The sequence below is a fragment of the Apaloderma vittatum genome, unplaced genomic scaffold (assembly GCF_000703405.1).
Source record: "Apaloderma vittatum isolate BGI_N311 unplaced genomic scaffold, ASM70340v1 scaffold780, whole genome shotgun sequence".
NCBI lineage: Eukaryota > Metazoa > Chordata > Aves > Trogoniformes > Trogonidae > Apaloderma > Apaloderma vittatum.
In genome coordinates, this window is record NW_009692637.1 from 20730 (window position 1) to 35162 (window position 14433).

General features: G+C 41.3%; 1 protein-coding gene across 4 annotated transcripts in view; it reads left to right on the forward strand.

The window, feature by feature from the left end:
* The first annotated feature begins 1127 nt into the window (after positions 1-1127).
* RC3H1 (ring finger and CCCH-type domains 1) overlaps positions 1128-14433 on the forward strand; it is a 32613-nt gene continuing 19307 nt past the window's right edge. For all 4 annotated transcript variants that reach the window (XM_009878774.1, XM_009864227.1, XM_009864964.1 and 1 more), the window contains exons 1-5: positions 1128-1358; positions 8755-8875; positions 10971-11210; positions 12626-12801; positions 13632-13832. In XM_009878774.1, coding sequence (XP_009877076.1) covers positions 1128-1358; positions 8755-8875; positions 10971-11210; positions 12626-12801; positions 13632-13832 — 969 coding nt within the window. The remainder of the gene's footprint in view (positions 1359-8754; positions 8876-10970; positions 11211-12625; positions 12802-13631; positions 13833-14433) is intronic.

Genomic DNA, 14433 nt, shown 5'->3' on the forward strand with positions numbered 1-14433 from the left:
TTCTAGAATTTTCATTCCAAAGTGCCAAGTAATAAAGATGTTCCAGGTTCTCCTCTACTGTCGTGTTTCAGTGTAATTTCTCAGTGCCTTAAAGATGGTGCTTTTTCTCTCAGTAGGTATGCCAAGAGTTAGGTAAATCAGGGTTAGAAAAGTGTTATTGAAGTGGCTGTCACTCTTACAGTCCAAAAGGACTTCTAAAAATGTTCTTCCTGCTTTGGAAGGATGGAGCTGCTTGCTGAACAGGCTGAGGGAAGTTCCCAATGGTCAACTATACCCAGTACTGCGCGGAGGTTCTTGGGTTAGCCGAGATGTGACCGGGGGAGTCTGTGTGGTACCGTGCAGCTCTGCGCAGAGGAGCGTGAGCGAAGGTGCTGTGGTAGCCGTACGTAGCACTACCTGGCTGTCACAAGCACGCGGTGTCTGACTGTGGACAGAGTCATTCAGCCATTTCTTCTCGAGACTGTGGCAGTGGAGATGTTTCTGCAGTCGTCATGTGCCAATCCAGAGTATGCTGAACTCAGAAGAAAGCTTGCTTGTGATAGAGGTTCAGGATGAAGTCTTGGCTAAGCAAAACTATCTAAAGCTCAAATTGAACACTGTTAAAAAATTGATTTAGTGGAATAAGCACAAAAGCCCTTTAAAAATTGTCATCCTTTAATTCAAATCTGTTAATATGAACAGGCTCATTGGTAAAGAAATAAAAAGCATGTAAAAACTGAAAGCTAATTAGTACTATGGTTTCATTGACATAACTAACTTGATTTTATTTTTTTAAGGTGCATAACAGCAGAAACAATTTTAAAGTGGCTTGTCCAGTGACAGGCTAGCTAGAATTAAACAAAGTCACAACTCGGTCCTCTAATGTCAGAGCAGTACTCCTAGTCTAGCTGTACCTCTGCAAGTAGTATTTACGTAACTTCAGCACAAGAGATTTCATATGCCTGTTTCAGTAGAGAATGCTAACTTTGTTTTTTGTTTTTGTTTTTTTTAGGTTATGTTTCACACTATGTGCTGACTGTCTGTACTTACAGAAGATATTTAAAAACACAGACTTTTTTTTTCAAAGATTTTGATTCCAGTGGAATCTGTTCTTTAGGTTTTTGTCTTGTCAACTAACTCCTGAAGCAATGCCTGTACAAGCTCCGCAGTGGACAGATTTTCTGTCCTGCCCGATTTGCACACAGACTTTTGATGAAACAATCCGCAAGCCCATCAGCTTGGGATGTGGCCACACTGTCTGCAAGATGTGCCTCAACAAGCTCCACCGTAAGGCATGCCCTTTTGACCAGACCACTATCAATACAGACATCGAACTCCTTCCTGTGAACTCAGCCTTGCTGCAATTAGTGGGTGCTCAGGTATCAGTGCTTTTTTCCTTTTGTTTTGCTTTTAATTTGAAAATTGGTTCAATGTTGTTTTCCTTCTTTCTTTTAGCAGGACAAGTCAGGAATAAAGAATATGACTCCATGTTAATTGCGTGTAAATTAGACACCTACCTCTTTGTAGGCTGACTTTGACAAATACAGGTTTTCTGCGTTTAACATGCTGTAGTAGAGGTGCCTGGACCCAAATTTTGATTCTGTCGGTTGCTGACTGTGATTTTGTATTACGTCCGATTTCTTGCGACTGTAGGCTGTCACCAGAACGGGTTCGTTCTGTTTCCTTCCTTCTTTCCTGATTTGTGTTTAGCCATGCTCTGCCAAAAGGAGGAACTGGATCGGGGACCTTATCTGGTGAGAAGCTGTCCTTCTCTGGTAGCTTGCCTGCTTTGCCATGGTCAGCCTAGAGATTCATGATTGGTTGTCCCAAAATCAGGAGGGGAGAGTAAGAGGATGGGACAGACCTCTCTACTTAACAGCTTTTATTCTACTTTATGTTTCATTTGAAACTGCTCTGGAAGTGCTGAGCTGACATGTTAACCTAAATCCACATGGGTAAATGGTGGGAGCCTGCCTGAGGGTCCCTTTTCTGCTGGAGGTCAGCTGAGCCAGCTGGGGCTGAGTGCTCCGGTGGCACTGGTGCTGCTGGCAGCCTGAAGAAGGGGGCGGAGATGTGTGGAAAGCAGGATTGCCCTGTTCAGTTGCAGCACAGGCTTAAATTGACCTAAGCTTATTATGGCTAGATCACTGGGAGTTTCCTGTGAGCCATACGTCCCAAGGCTGGACAGGACTGTGGATGTGGGGACAGTAGGGACAATCTTGGCTAACCTATGGGTGAGGAACAAAATTGTGCATGGGATGCAGTTATTGTAGAGGGTTTGTCGCTTTCTTTTCTTCTGCTTCCATTTCTGGGTTCAGGGGATTCAAAGGCAGCAAAAATTTCAACGAGATTTATAGTGAAGGGAAAAGCTGCGTTTTGGAGGAAAGCAATAAAGGAAATAGAAGAAATAAAAAGAAAGAAAGATGCTGTTACAATGATTTTTGTGCTCGGTACTGGGACCGAGAGATCCAAATGCGCTTTTACTACTTTTTTTGTGTGTCTTTTATCAAGTAACACAGTTGATTATTTGTTGTTCTTTTGTGGTGTGTGGCATAGAAGTTTTATCAGAAGTTTTACAATTGAGTTGTGTTTCTGGCTGTGTGAGTGATTCATCCTGCTCTGCAGGTGAGAGCAGTGAGACTGTGCTTCCATTTCTGTGATACATGTATGCTGCCATCTGTGAAGAGCTTCCAGGCAGCCTGAAGTCTGTGGGTGATGCCATAAATAAATACTGTAGTTCTCTTTTTACCTTATTTGCCTTCCTTCCTCTCTGGAGTTTCTAGAATAGCTCCAGCTGTATCCAAATCTCCACATCTGTGATAATTGCCTTTTTCCTCATGCATTTGTTAAGCTTTGTGAGAAGCTATGTGATAGCTTTCTTTAACTTGATCTTTGCGTGAATTAAAATTTCCATAAAAACAAGATGCTCTGGAATGAGATGGAAAATCATCCTGCCTCTAGTACAGGTAATTGAGAATTTTATTCTGGTTTTGCCAGTTAGCCAACCAGAGTTTCCTCATCCATATGTGTGTGAGGTATTGAAGAAGGAAAAGTGGCTTTATGATAGCGTGGCATTTGTCTTGAGAGTGCCTTGAACTCTGGGTTCAGACTTTGAACTAATGACATAATTTTTTGTGCTCCTTTTTGTATCTTAAATTTTTTTTGTGATCAAGATGTATGGGACCTTGCTTCATGGTGACCTTAAAGCTGCACACCCCACCAAAAGAGACAGTATTCCCCTCCCCTTTATTTCCCACTCATTCCTCGTGTTTGCTGCTCGCTGTCTTCTGCTACCTAAACAATAATCAATGATCTTAGCTGGGTTTTTATTGCTGATAAACTTTGCCCTTACGAGAAATTTGCACCACTTTCCCCCAGCTCCTAATTTCAGTCATCATGTGAGTGAAATCAGTATTCAGTGTAACTCACCCTCCTTTCTCTTCCCTTTCCCTTCCTGGCACTTGTTGTAGTGTTTACCAGACTGTGGAGTACTACCGAAAAGATTGCTCTGCTGTGAAGGTCATGGAAACAGTTGATGTTTTCCACTAATCTCTCTAAAGCCACTTTTCAGTATTTTTACAGGAAAAGGCTTGGTTAAAGAAAAAAATTTACTTCAGAAGAACGACAGTAATTTTGAACCCTGTCCTGTTAAGAGGGTGGGCTCTTGGTTCATTTCAACAAAACTGATGTGCGAGCAGCAAGCCAGCTTACAAAGCATGAGCAGTTTGACCAACTTCACTGAAACAAAGCCTATTTTCTTGTTCCACTTTCTTTACTTTCAGGAGAGTGTATGTGTCGTTAGTGTCCCCTAATCTCCAGCAAGCCCTTGTGCACCTTAACCTGAGTCCCTGGAGACGTGTAATACTTTATTTTTAAATCATAAATGAAACAGAGTACAACAAAATTAAAGCTTTTATCTATGAGGGAAAAGAACAAACTGGGTTTGTTCCCCTTTGGGAAGACTTGTGAGAAGTTCACACATTTGTAAGTGTCAAGTGCTTTTTTTGCTGGAGGTGGGGGAGGAGACCAGGCATTTGAGGAGATAAATTCATTCTGCTGGGACTGGCAGCAATCCAGGACAAGTCACTTTGGTTGGCTTTCTGCTGGCACGGTGGGTGAAATAAACTGGACTGTGCTTCTGGGGAAAATCATCCTACAGTCACCTGGGAAAGCAGTAACCTGTTTCTCTGACAGTAGTGTTCTCTCTCTGTTGGTTTTGTCACTTCAGAGGTGAGAAGAGTTGATTTCTTACTTGAAATCGAGGCTCTTTCTCTGTTTTCCCTCTCTCCACCTCCTTCTGACAATGAAACCAGTTGCCCAGGTTATAGCCGCTCTTGATCTCAACATTAACGATTGTAGAGACTCAAATTCCTGCTCTACCACTGTATTATCAACAGTGGCTGCAGGGTCTGTTCTTGAAGGCAGCGGTCAGGCAGTTCCACCCACGTGGGTAAGTTCATCCACGTAAGGTGTTGGCAGGGGGAGGGGAGAAGGGATTGTAAGGGGAAGATGGGAATTACTATTCCCAAGAGAGCTGGAAATAGCTGAAGGTAAGCGCATTGTGGGGGAAAGGAGACACCATGGCCTCGAACACAAATCAAAAAGGTATTCATGGGATACCATGCTTTTTAAACTTCTTGAGTGAAGAAATCCCTTAAGCTAGTTTCTCTGGGAATGAGATGTTGAATTTTAACTATTCAGAGCATTTGCAATTACTCGCTATATGCAACTATTTTAAACATTCACAAGGGCAGTGTTTTTGAAGGTGCGTAATCATGGATCTGTCATCTAAGCTCTTCTCTCCATTTTTTTTAACACAGGAAACAGTAGGGTGCATATTCCAAAGAGGTGACATTAAATGGCAAAAATTCCTGTGGTGCTTTAATTTCTTCCATAGTCTCCTGCTGGACATAAGTACGGCTGTAAGCGTTGGGCAGTGGAATTGTGTATGATGAGTGAACGGCTGGAGTGATTTTAACTCACAGCCCTTTCAAAAGGGAAGACTATTTGCAGAGATATTAGGGATATATTTGTGTGTTGGTTGGTTTAGCGTTTGGGGTTTTTTTTATTGTAACTTTTGATGAAATGAGGTACCACAAAAGAGGAATTAACTATGAAGTTGTCCTTAGTGCATACTCTTGAGGAACCAAAGGCAGCTATGAGTTTTGTTTGCGGTTTGTTGTTTTTTCCTTTTTTGTATTTGAGTTTTTTCGGCAGGAAGCAAATAATCTGTGCACAGTAGGGAGGAAAAAAAATATTTGGGGGAATAGTTTTCAAACTAGTCAAAAAGGGGTTTGGTCTGTTTAACATGTTCTCATTCTGTGCAATTAGATGTCTAATGGTAATTAGTGACAACTCAAACTGACATCCTTCATCAAATTACACTTAAATCACCAATTCAAAATCATTCCTTGGCATGAGGTGATGCTTTAGCATTCTTTTCTGATCCCCTTCCTCATGCCGTCATAGCCTGTCTCTTCCCACAGCCACAAGCAGTCCTCACGCTGATGGGCGGCATTCCAGTGCTGGGGAACTCACAGGCATTGCCAAGGCAGATGCACGCAAAATGGTCACAAATGTAAAGTAATTAAACATCTGAGATTAGTTTTCCTGTCTTGTTCCAGTCCCCTTTGGGAGGTGTTTATTACATTATGTAAATACATTTGCAGTGAAAACTTTGATAAGGGTGTGGTGTCTGAATGAGGATGAAAATAATGGACTTGTTCTGCAGGGCATCTCTCTTAAGGCTCTCGGGAAGCGTTGTAAACAGAAATGACCGTAGGGTCCTGCATGCTATTGAAAGGATTATTTTGTGAAAGGGAAGTGAAAGTGCTTTGGAGTCGAGTTATTTCTCAGTTGTCCCTCAGCATTTCCATGACAGAGCCAAAATTAAAGTGCAGATTTCCTGTGAGTTTTATCAAGCATTTTTACTGTTTTTCTCTTGATAGAAGTTCTTATAATCATTCTAACCCTAAAATATTAATAAGAGAAAGCCTTGGAAGTGCATAGAACTAGCAAAAGGGCAAAGTATTTGTAAGTTTTACTATGAGTTGCATCATGAGAGTGAAGGGGGGGGGCGTGTGTGTGTGTGTGTAGAAGTACATTCTCTTCTGAAGACTCCTGAAACCATGAAATAAACATCTTGTTTTATAATTCAGTACGACACTTGCTCTAGCTTAAGATGATAGTCTTTGCAGCTCATTTTGCAAACGGTACAAGTTGTGCAAGGCTTTTACTTTTTTCTTTTTTTTTTTGTTTATAGTGAAGCTTCCCTTGCAAAGAGAAGGAGTGGGAATGATATGCAGATATGCAGTGTTGAATAGCTTGATTAACTCCAAGTTTTTCTATGGCAGCTTTTTCCTGGGGGAGGGAGAAGCTTTCTGTTAGTTGCTTAGACAGTCGTCATGTCTCGCTGGCGGAGTTGTGCTGTGTATGGCATTCCAAACCGCTGCTGTGAATGTGTGCTAAACCTACCTTAATTAAAGATCGAAATCCAGGGCTGAGCACGGCTTCCTGTCCTACGGCTGCTCCAAACCCCCTTTGTCTGCTGGGTGTTGGGATGCTGTAGTTGTATTTTGCGTTGTTGCTGGTGCCAGATGGAACGCTTGCAGGAGTAGATGGGAATTTGCACAGAACGTATTACAGCAGTAAATAGGGCAGAGACTGTGTAGTCTGTGTCTCGGCACAAATGCATGAGATGCATGTTGTTTGATCAATAAGCCGGTTCTGCTTGTATAACTTCCCAGACAGAAGCAGACTGCGAAAATGGCAGTGCCTTTGAAAAAAAAGGTGGAATATTCTGTTAATGTGAAAGCAAAGATTGTACTGTTTGTTTTCCAAATCCCAAGAAACCACTCGCGCTGAGGCTGTTGCAACAGTTATGGCTGATCACTGTAAGAGTTGCAAAATCTCCTTTTGCTGAAAGCTCTCTTGTTTAGATAAAACCAAACTAAACTAAACAAAAAACACCCCACAACAAATAACAACTCAAAAACCAAACCACCACCCAGTCTCCAAAATTAAAACAAAACCAAAAACCTCCCAAAACTTCACAAGTTAACTGCAACTTGTGAAAAGCATTGAGGCTAACGTTACTGTCTTGGTGTGATTGAACTTGGGTTTTTTTTCTCCCTTTACTAGGAGTAAAAGGAGTGATGTCTGATTCAGGCTGTCTTGATTATGTTGGTTTTAGGGTGGTATCTTACTTACAAGTTAGACTCGGGAGTTTGTCACCTGCTGTAAAAACAAGGGTTATGTAACTAGTAACTCTGTATTTTGCAATATGTGGCAAATGAGGAACTTGGGACACACAGTTGTTTAACATGTAGAAATGTGATCTTAGAAGTGAAACAAATTACTTTCTATTAAAAGTGGTAAGAAAGCTCCTGTCCACATTGGTGGTGGCAACCTCTTATGTGTGTGTGTGTATATATAGATATGTTTCATGTGTGTGTATATATCTATTCGCTGCATTTATTTGCTGCTGCCGTCATAGCGCTGTGCTCTGTGGGGCTGGGTTGCACGTGAAAGTTAGCGAGTTTGTAGCTGTCTTTAAGTCCAGCATTAAAGGCTTGTGCTTCTAGATTGAGGGCCTGGGTTGGTCCCTGTAAGCAGCTCTGTGGGATTAGTGTGCTGTTACTGCCAGGGGGGTAGTGATTGACTTGGAAATAGAAGGTGAAGTCTGTTTGCACTTCAGTAATAGCATATGCAAAAAGTGCTTGTGTAGTCTTCCGAGACATTCCAGTTCTCTGTACTATCATATACTGAGTTGATTGCTGAATAGTCACGTTGAGAAGCATTGCTACAGGGCTGTGCTGCACCCTCAGATTTATTGAAAGCTTTAAGAATTTGACTGGAGAAAAACAAAAAATTATACCTTGGAGGAAGGGATGGTCCAACATACCTTTGAAAAATCCTGTTTTCTGGTAAATGCCTGGATAAAGAAATAAATGTAACAATCAAAAAGAACCGGCAGAAAAACCCACAAAACCAGAACATAAAGCACCAAAACAAAAGCAAAAAAACCCACAAGACCAACCCAAGCAAACAAAACCAAAAAAAACCCAAAACAACCCATGAAGATTGTAACTGACTGTCAGGTTAATATTTGCAGATTGTGCTCATATACACTGTGTAGGACAACTTGATCTTGGTGCCTGGCAATTGAGTCTAGTCAGAATATGTTCCCAAGGTATCCGAGTGTATTTGCTGCTAAGTCTCTCTCCCACTAATCCAAGTAATTGTGATCACTTGTCCCTGGATGGTACTAGAGCTGTGAGCCCTGATCAGGAATGTGTACTTAGCTGCAAACCAGAGTTTGTCTGATTTGTTCTGTTTTGTGGTGGGCTTGGTTTTGTTTTGTTGGGGTTTTTTTTGTTTCATTTGTTTCTTTGTGAGTGGTTTTTTTGGTTTAGTCAGCTTTGGGGATGTCTCAATATGTGTGTTATTTCAGCCAAAGTTTTGCAGGTATAAGAAATGTCGTGTTTCTCATGTAATTTCTTTTGCCATCGAATAAACTTTCTTCTTCTGGTTCCTCTCAGCCACTAAATGAAAGTAGTCTGCTAACCATAAATACTTTATATATTTTTGCTGATTTATTTTTTTTTTTGCTATTTATTAAAAAAGCTGAAAAAATGCTTACTCATATAGAAGAAAACACAGAAGGGAAACAAAACAGGAAATGCTCAATGTTAAAAAGCATGATGTGATGTTTGTAAGCATGAGTTCCGTTTATTTATGCATATTCATCATAGATGTACATTTCATCTCCTTCAGGTTCCTGAGCAGCAGCCAATTACTTTATGTAGCGGAGCTGAAGATACCAAGCATTATGAGGAGGGCAAGAAATGTGTGGAAGAACTGGCGTTGTACCTCAAACCACTGAGCAGTGCAAGAGGTAGTTCTTGGATTCGTTCCCTGGAAAATAAAACTGGAAATAAATAAGATGCAAACCAAACTATCCAAATCACTAGTTCGTCTTTTTGAAAAACTAATATAGACCTTGTTTAGAAATAAATTGGAACATCTTTCTGAAGTGTTAAGGTTATGCCTTCACGTAGGGAGAGGGAGAGGTTTAAAGGCATTTTGTCAAGAATAATACCAGAAAAAGGTCAAGGTGTTTGGCTGTAGTGTAGTAAGTTGAGATGAACTTAGTGAGTTGACCTCTGCAGACTAAGTAAAAAGAAATAGTTCTGCCCCCTCCAACTGTTCTGTGTTCCTTTGAGATAACTATAGTGATGCAGCTTGTTTGTGGAGACGGAATGAACTGAAATGAGAAAATAACTGCATATAGAATATATAAGGGAAATAAGTAATATTCTGTTTATACAAGTTCCTATACAATAGCTTTGTCCATCTGAGTAATTATAATTTAACAAAACTGCACTGACTTCAAGAGTGTGAGTTTTATCTATATTAAATATGTTGGAGTTAGCCTCTCCTTGTAGTAGGTGAGCTATTAGTAGAGGTGAGCATAGCGGGCATCAGGTTTTCGAAAATGAATTTTTACAAAAAGCCATTTTGGGCTTTTCCAGCTGTATTACAGTGTGATAGCAGCCCAGAAGGCCAACCATATCCTGGGCTATATCAAAAGTACGGCCTACAGGTCAAGGCAGGTGATGCTCCCCTTCTGCTTTGCTCCGGTGAGACCCCAGCTGCCGTGCTGTGTTCAGCTCTGCGGTTCTCAGCACAGCAAAGACACGGACCTGCTCGAGCAGATCCAGAGAAGGCCACAAAAGTTATCAGAGGACTGGAGCTCCTCTCCTGTGAGGAAGAGCTAAGAAAGTTCGCATTGTTCAGCCTGAAGAAGAGAAAGTTCCAGGGAGACCTTATTGTGATATTTCAATACTTAAAGGGGACCTACAGGAAAGATAGGGACAATCTTTTCATCAGGGCGTGTTGTGATAGGACAGGGGATGATTTTAAACTAAATGAGAGTAGATTTAGACTAGGTAGAAGGAAAGGAAGAAATTTTTTATAATGAAGATGGTGAAACATGCACAGGTTGCTCAGAGAGGTGTCAGAAGCACCATCCCTGGAGACATTCAAGGTCAAGCTTGATGTGGCTCTGAGCAACCTGATTTAGTTCAAGATGTCCCTGCTCACTGCAGGGGGGTTAAACTAGCTGACCTTTAAAGGTCACTTCCAACCTAAACCATTCAAATTCCAATTTTGCTCCGAGTAGTAGTGGCCCAATAAAGAAGTTCCGTGCTGGGAAACAAACTTAGTCTGGCGGCTCTATGTGTAGAGAGTCACTTTTCCTTTAACTTGGTTTCAGTGGCTCCCAGCTTTTGCACATCTTTAAATGTCACTCAAACAGTTTTGAACTCACACAAGTTCGATTTGGCTAGGTCAAATCAGTGGAGATAGCAGATGTGGATAAAAAACTAAATGTCTTGTGAAAACAGAGAAATGTCAAAGAAAGCAGTGATCCCTGAAGCCCATGAATAAGGGAAGGACTGCGGTATGAATGAACTGTTGAGGAGACACGTGGAAAATCTGTGTGGGGGAGTGTAGGACAGACTTCCAGCATGGGGAGGGATTTCACTAGTGGTTCCACCTTCTTAAAGAACCAAATCAATCACAAGACGTAAACCTGTGAGGTAGCTGACTCCTAGAAACTGTTAGCTTTTAATGCCACCTAAAAAAAACCTGACAAAACTGAGTTGTGATATGCTGCCTCTAGAGTTCTGTTTAATAAAGCGGAACTTAAGAGAAGTAGGTTTGCACTTAGAAGTAGAATCATAGACTGGCCTAAGCTGGAAGGGACCTTAGAGATCATTTTAATCCAGCCTCCCTGTCGCCAGGGACGTCACCTCTCGACTAGATCAGGCAACACATGGGGACCAAACGGGAATCGAACCCTTTGAGTTGTTAGCGCCACACTCGACTGACTGAGCTAACCGGCCCCCTGAGTACACTGGTTGAAGGCTGGTGTAAGAAGAGGAGATACGAAGTATGGTTTTTAGTTTTTTCTCTGCTTCATTTTGAAGGTGTGGGTCTTAACAGTACTACTCAGAGTGTCCTAAGTCGTCCCATGCAAAGGAAACTGGTGACATTAGTTCATTGCCAGCTAGTGGAGGAAGAAGGGCGGATCAGAGCCACACGTGCAGCGCGGTCACTTGGGGAAAGAACAGTCACCGAGCTCATTCTTCAGCATCAAAATCCTCAGCAGCTCTCTTCCAACCTCTGGGCTGCAGTGAGAGCCAGAGGGTGCCAGTTCCTTGGACCAGGTAGGTGACATCGTGGTACTACTTCTGTACTAAAAGCAGTTCAGAATAGGAGAGGATTGATAAAAGGGTGTCAGATTGCCTGAGTGGAAGTGACTTCATTAGTAGGTCTTCAGAATTAATTGTATGTCAGTTGGGCTGCTGTCAAGAACTTCCTTGCATTTTTAGTGCAAGTCTTCTGTAAAATTCAGATTAATATGTGTCCTTTTGTTCTTGTAATAAGATAAAATGTCAAGTGTTTTCTCACTTGCTATTGTTTGAAGCGATAAGACCCTTTTAGGAAAAAAAGCAAGGTACCTAGAAGTAACTAGTCATGGCTTCTTTTTCTTCTCTAGGGTAATAAACATAGTGCAAGTGTTCTGTAAAATTCAGATTAATGTGTGTCCTTTTGTTGTAATAAGATAAAATGTCAAGTGTTTTCTCACTTGCTATTGTTTGAAGCGATAAGACCCTTTTAGGAAAAAAAGCAAGGTACCTAGAAGTAACTAGTCATGGCTTCTTTTTCTTCTCTAGGGTAATAAACATACAAAGCATCTGTGGGGAGAGATTTCTTACAGTTGGTGTGTGTGTTTATGCATTTTAAAAAAGTCACATTCTTAAGAACTAGTATTCTATGAAAAGAAATTTAAAACAATTCTGCTTAAAATAATCAATGAAGTCTTGTTACTGAAAATGTAGCCTTCGCTTGTTGAGGACCAACAAAAGTAATTGTGACATATGAAGCCAGTTTCTTAAAGGGAAAAAAAAATGAAGGAAGATTAGCTTTAGGATGCTAACTTCTGCACTGCTGCAGGAAAGATGATGTTGTTGCCTAGTAAAATACGCAGTGCTACACAGCACGTAATTTGCTTCTGTGGGCACTAATTGGTCCGTTAACTGCATGGGAACCAACGTTGCCCTTCCTCAGCAGCTTTTGCTGCTGGGATAGGTATGGGATGTAGATAACATACTTTGAAAATTCTTAAATTAATAATCCAGAGAGATGTAGAAACAGGAAGAAAAGTGACTTCCTATCTTCTGATACCCACAGTAGAAAAACTAATAATAACAATAACAAAATAATTTAAAAAGTCATATTTCCCCAGTCATGGTCTGAGGCTCTAGAAGTGTTCCTTCCCTCTTTTCCCTCTCTTCTTGCTCAGCTCCCTTTCCTCTCTGTGAGTTTGTGTGTGTGTGTGTTGGCTGGTGTTGCAGTTTTAAGGAAGTGAAAAAACATGCAGAAATCTGGGCCTGTAGAAGTGTTCCGTCCCTCTTTTCCCTCTCTTCTTGCTTAGCTTCCTTTCCTCTCTGTGGGTGTGGGTGTGGGTGTGTGTGTGTTTTGGCTGGTGTCGCAGTTTTAAGGAAGTGAAAAAACATGCAGAAATCTTTCTTGGTTTTTTCTCTTTCTTTGTCTCTTCTTCACATTTCCTCACCCCCAGCAATGCAAGAGGAGGCTTTAAAGCTGGTTCTGCTGGCTCTGGAAGATGGATCTGCTTTGTCACGAAAGGTCTTGGTTCTCTTTGTGGTTCAGAGACTGGAGCCGCGATTTCCTCAGGCTTCTAAAACTAGCATTGGGCATGTTGTCCAGCTTCTTTACAGAGCGTCATGCTTCAAGGTATGAAGAGTCTGTCTGCAGATTTCATAATGCTGTGAAAATTACTGTTTTTTGCTTGAAGTTTTCACTGTTCTGTAGCATTAAATATGCCTAAAAATATGTGCAGTTACAGAGAAGTATTACTCATTAAGTCCCACGCGTGTTTGGGAGTTCTTCGTGTGCAGTTGTGGTGGCAATGTAGGCTGAAATTGCAACTTTAAGCTGTAAAACTTGGTTTTGGCTCTTTCTAGGTTTCATAGATGCACAGTAAAAAAACCACCCCTTGTATGTAAGCCTGTCTCCTTAGGAGGGACTTAAAGCCAGAAAGTCCCCGGTTCTGTTAATTGAGCGATGGTGTGGTTAGAAACCAAGAAACATGAGGGTCTCGGATATCAGACTCGTATAAAAAGAACTTCAGCTACTTATAGTACTTCCAGTATTTAACAGTCCATTCCTACATGTTCAACGTAAGTGTTATTCACTTTTGCTGAACGAGGAGAAAAATGCTTTGTGGCTGCTAATTGTATACTCAAACATAATTCTGCAATACAAACAAAGTACCTTGATTGGAGGAGTAAGGTGTGGATGCTGTCAAGTCATTTAGGAAGTGTGACTCTTCTACCAAGCTCTGGATCAGAATCTGAGTAAATTGTGTTTGGTATCCATTTCGTAGAGGTTCCACTTTAATGAAGAGTGTGTTTATTTTAGTAGAAACCAGTGTTCACTGCGTAGTGTCACAGCTCAGTTTAGTTGGGGAGAAGGCTGCTGACTGAAGATTTCATTTGCCTTGAACTTTACGTGTTCTCTGGCCTATCCTGCGTAATTGTATTTGGCTCGTTTCTCCCTACTAGGTGACCAAGCGAGATGAAGATTCCTCTCTGATGCAACTGAAGGAGGAATTTCGGACTTACGAAGCTCTGAGAAGGGAACATGATTCCCAGATAGTTCAGATAGCTATGGAAGCAGGTTTACGCATTGCACCGGATCAGTGGTCCTCACTGTTATACGGAGACCAGTCTCACAAATCTCACATGCAGTCCATCATTGACAAGGTAAAGCCATCTGAAATCAAACCAGTCTTTTCTGTAACTGTAGATGATTTACATACTGGTAGTGTGAATTTACAAATTGTGCCTGTGTATACTCACCCATTAATCATTTACCCTGTTATTTCAAAACCCATTGTGGCCTAAGTAATTAAAATACAGATTTGCAACCTAATGAATCTTGCTCCCTCTGCCATCCTGCCATCTCTTTCTACTTTACCTCTTTCTGCAGGTGGGAAGCCACAAAGCTTAGCTAGTTGGAGTGTGTCCTTTCTGAACTGATAACTGCCCGCGTAGTAACAGAGGTTAATGGTTTGTGTTTCCAAGCAGGATGTTAGTGCATAAGTTGAAAGAGAATCAGTCCTGTAGTATATACCTGAAGTAAGTGAGGCAGAAGCACATTTCTTAAATAAAATTACTTGACTTCTGAAAGTGTCCAGATCCCTCTTGTTTAGAGGGAACATAGGATGAATGAGCTTTTCAATTAGGAGACTCGCATATAAGTGCCTCAATTAAGTGGGAAGGACTGAACCATGTCAAATGGTTGAGAGCTGTGTTTTAACCTGCAACGTCAAAGAATTTTGCATTCTTAGTGCTGGAGAAGGAA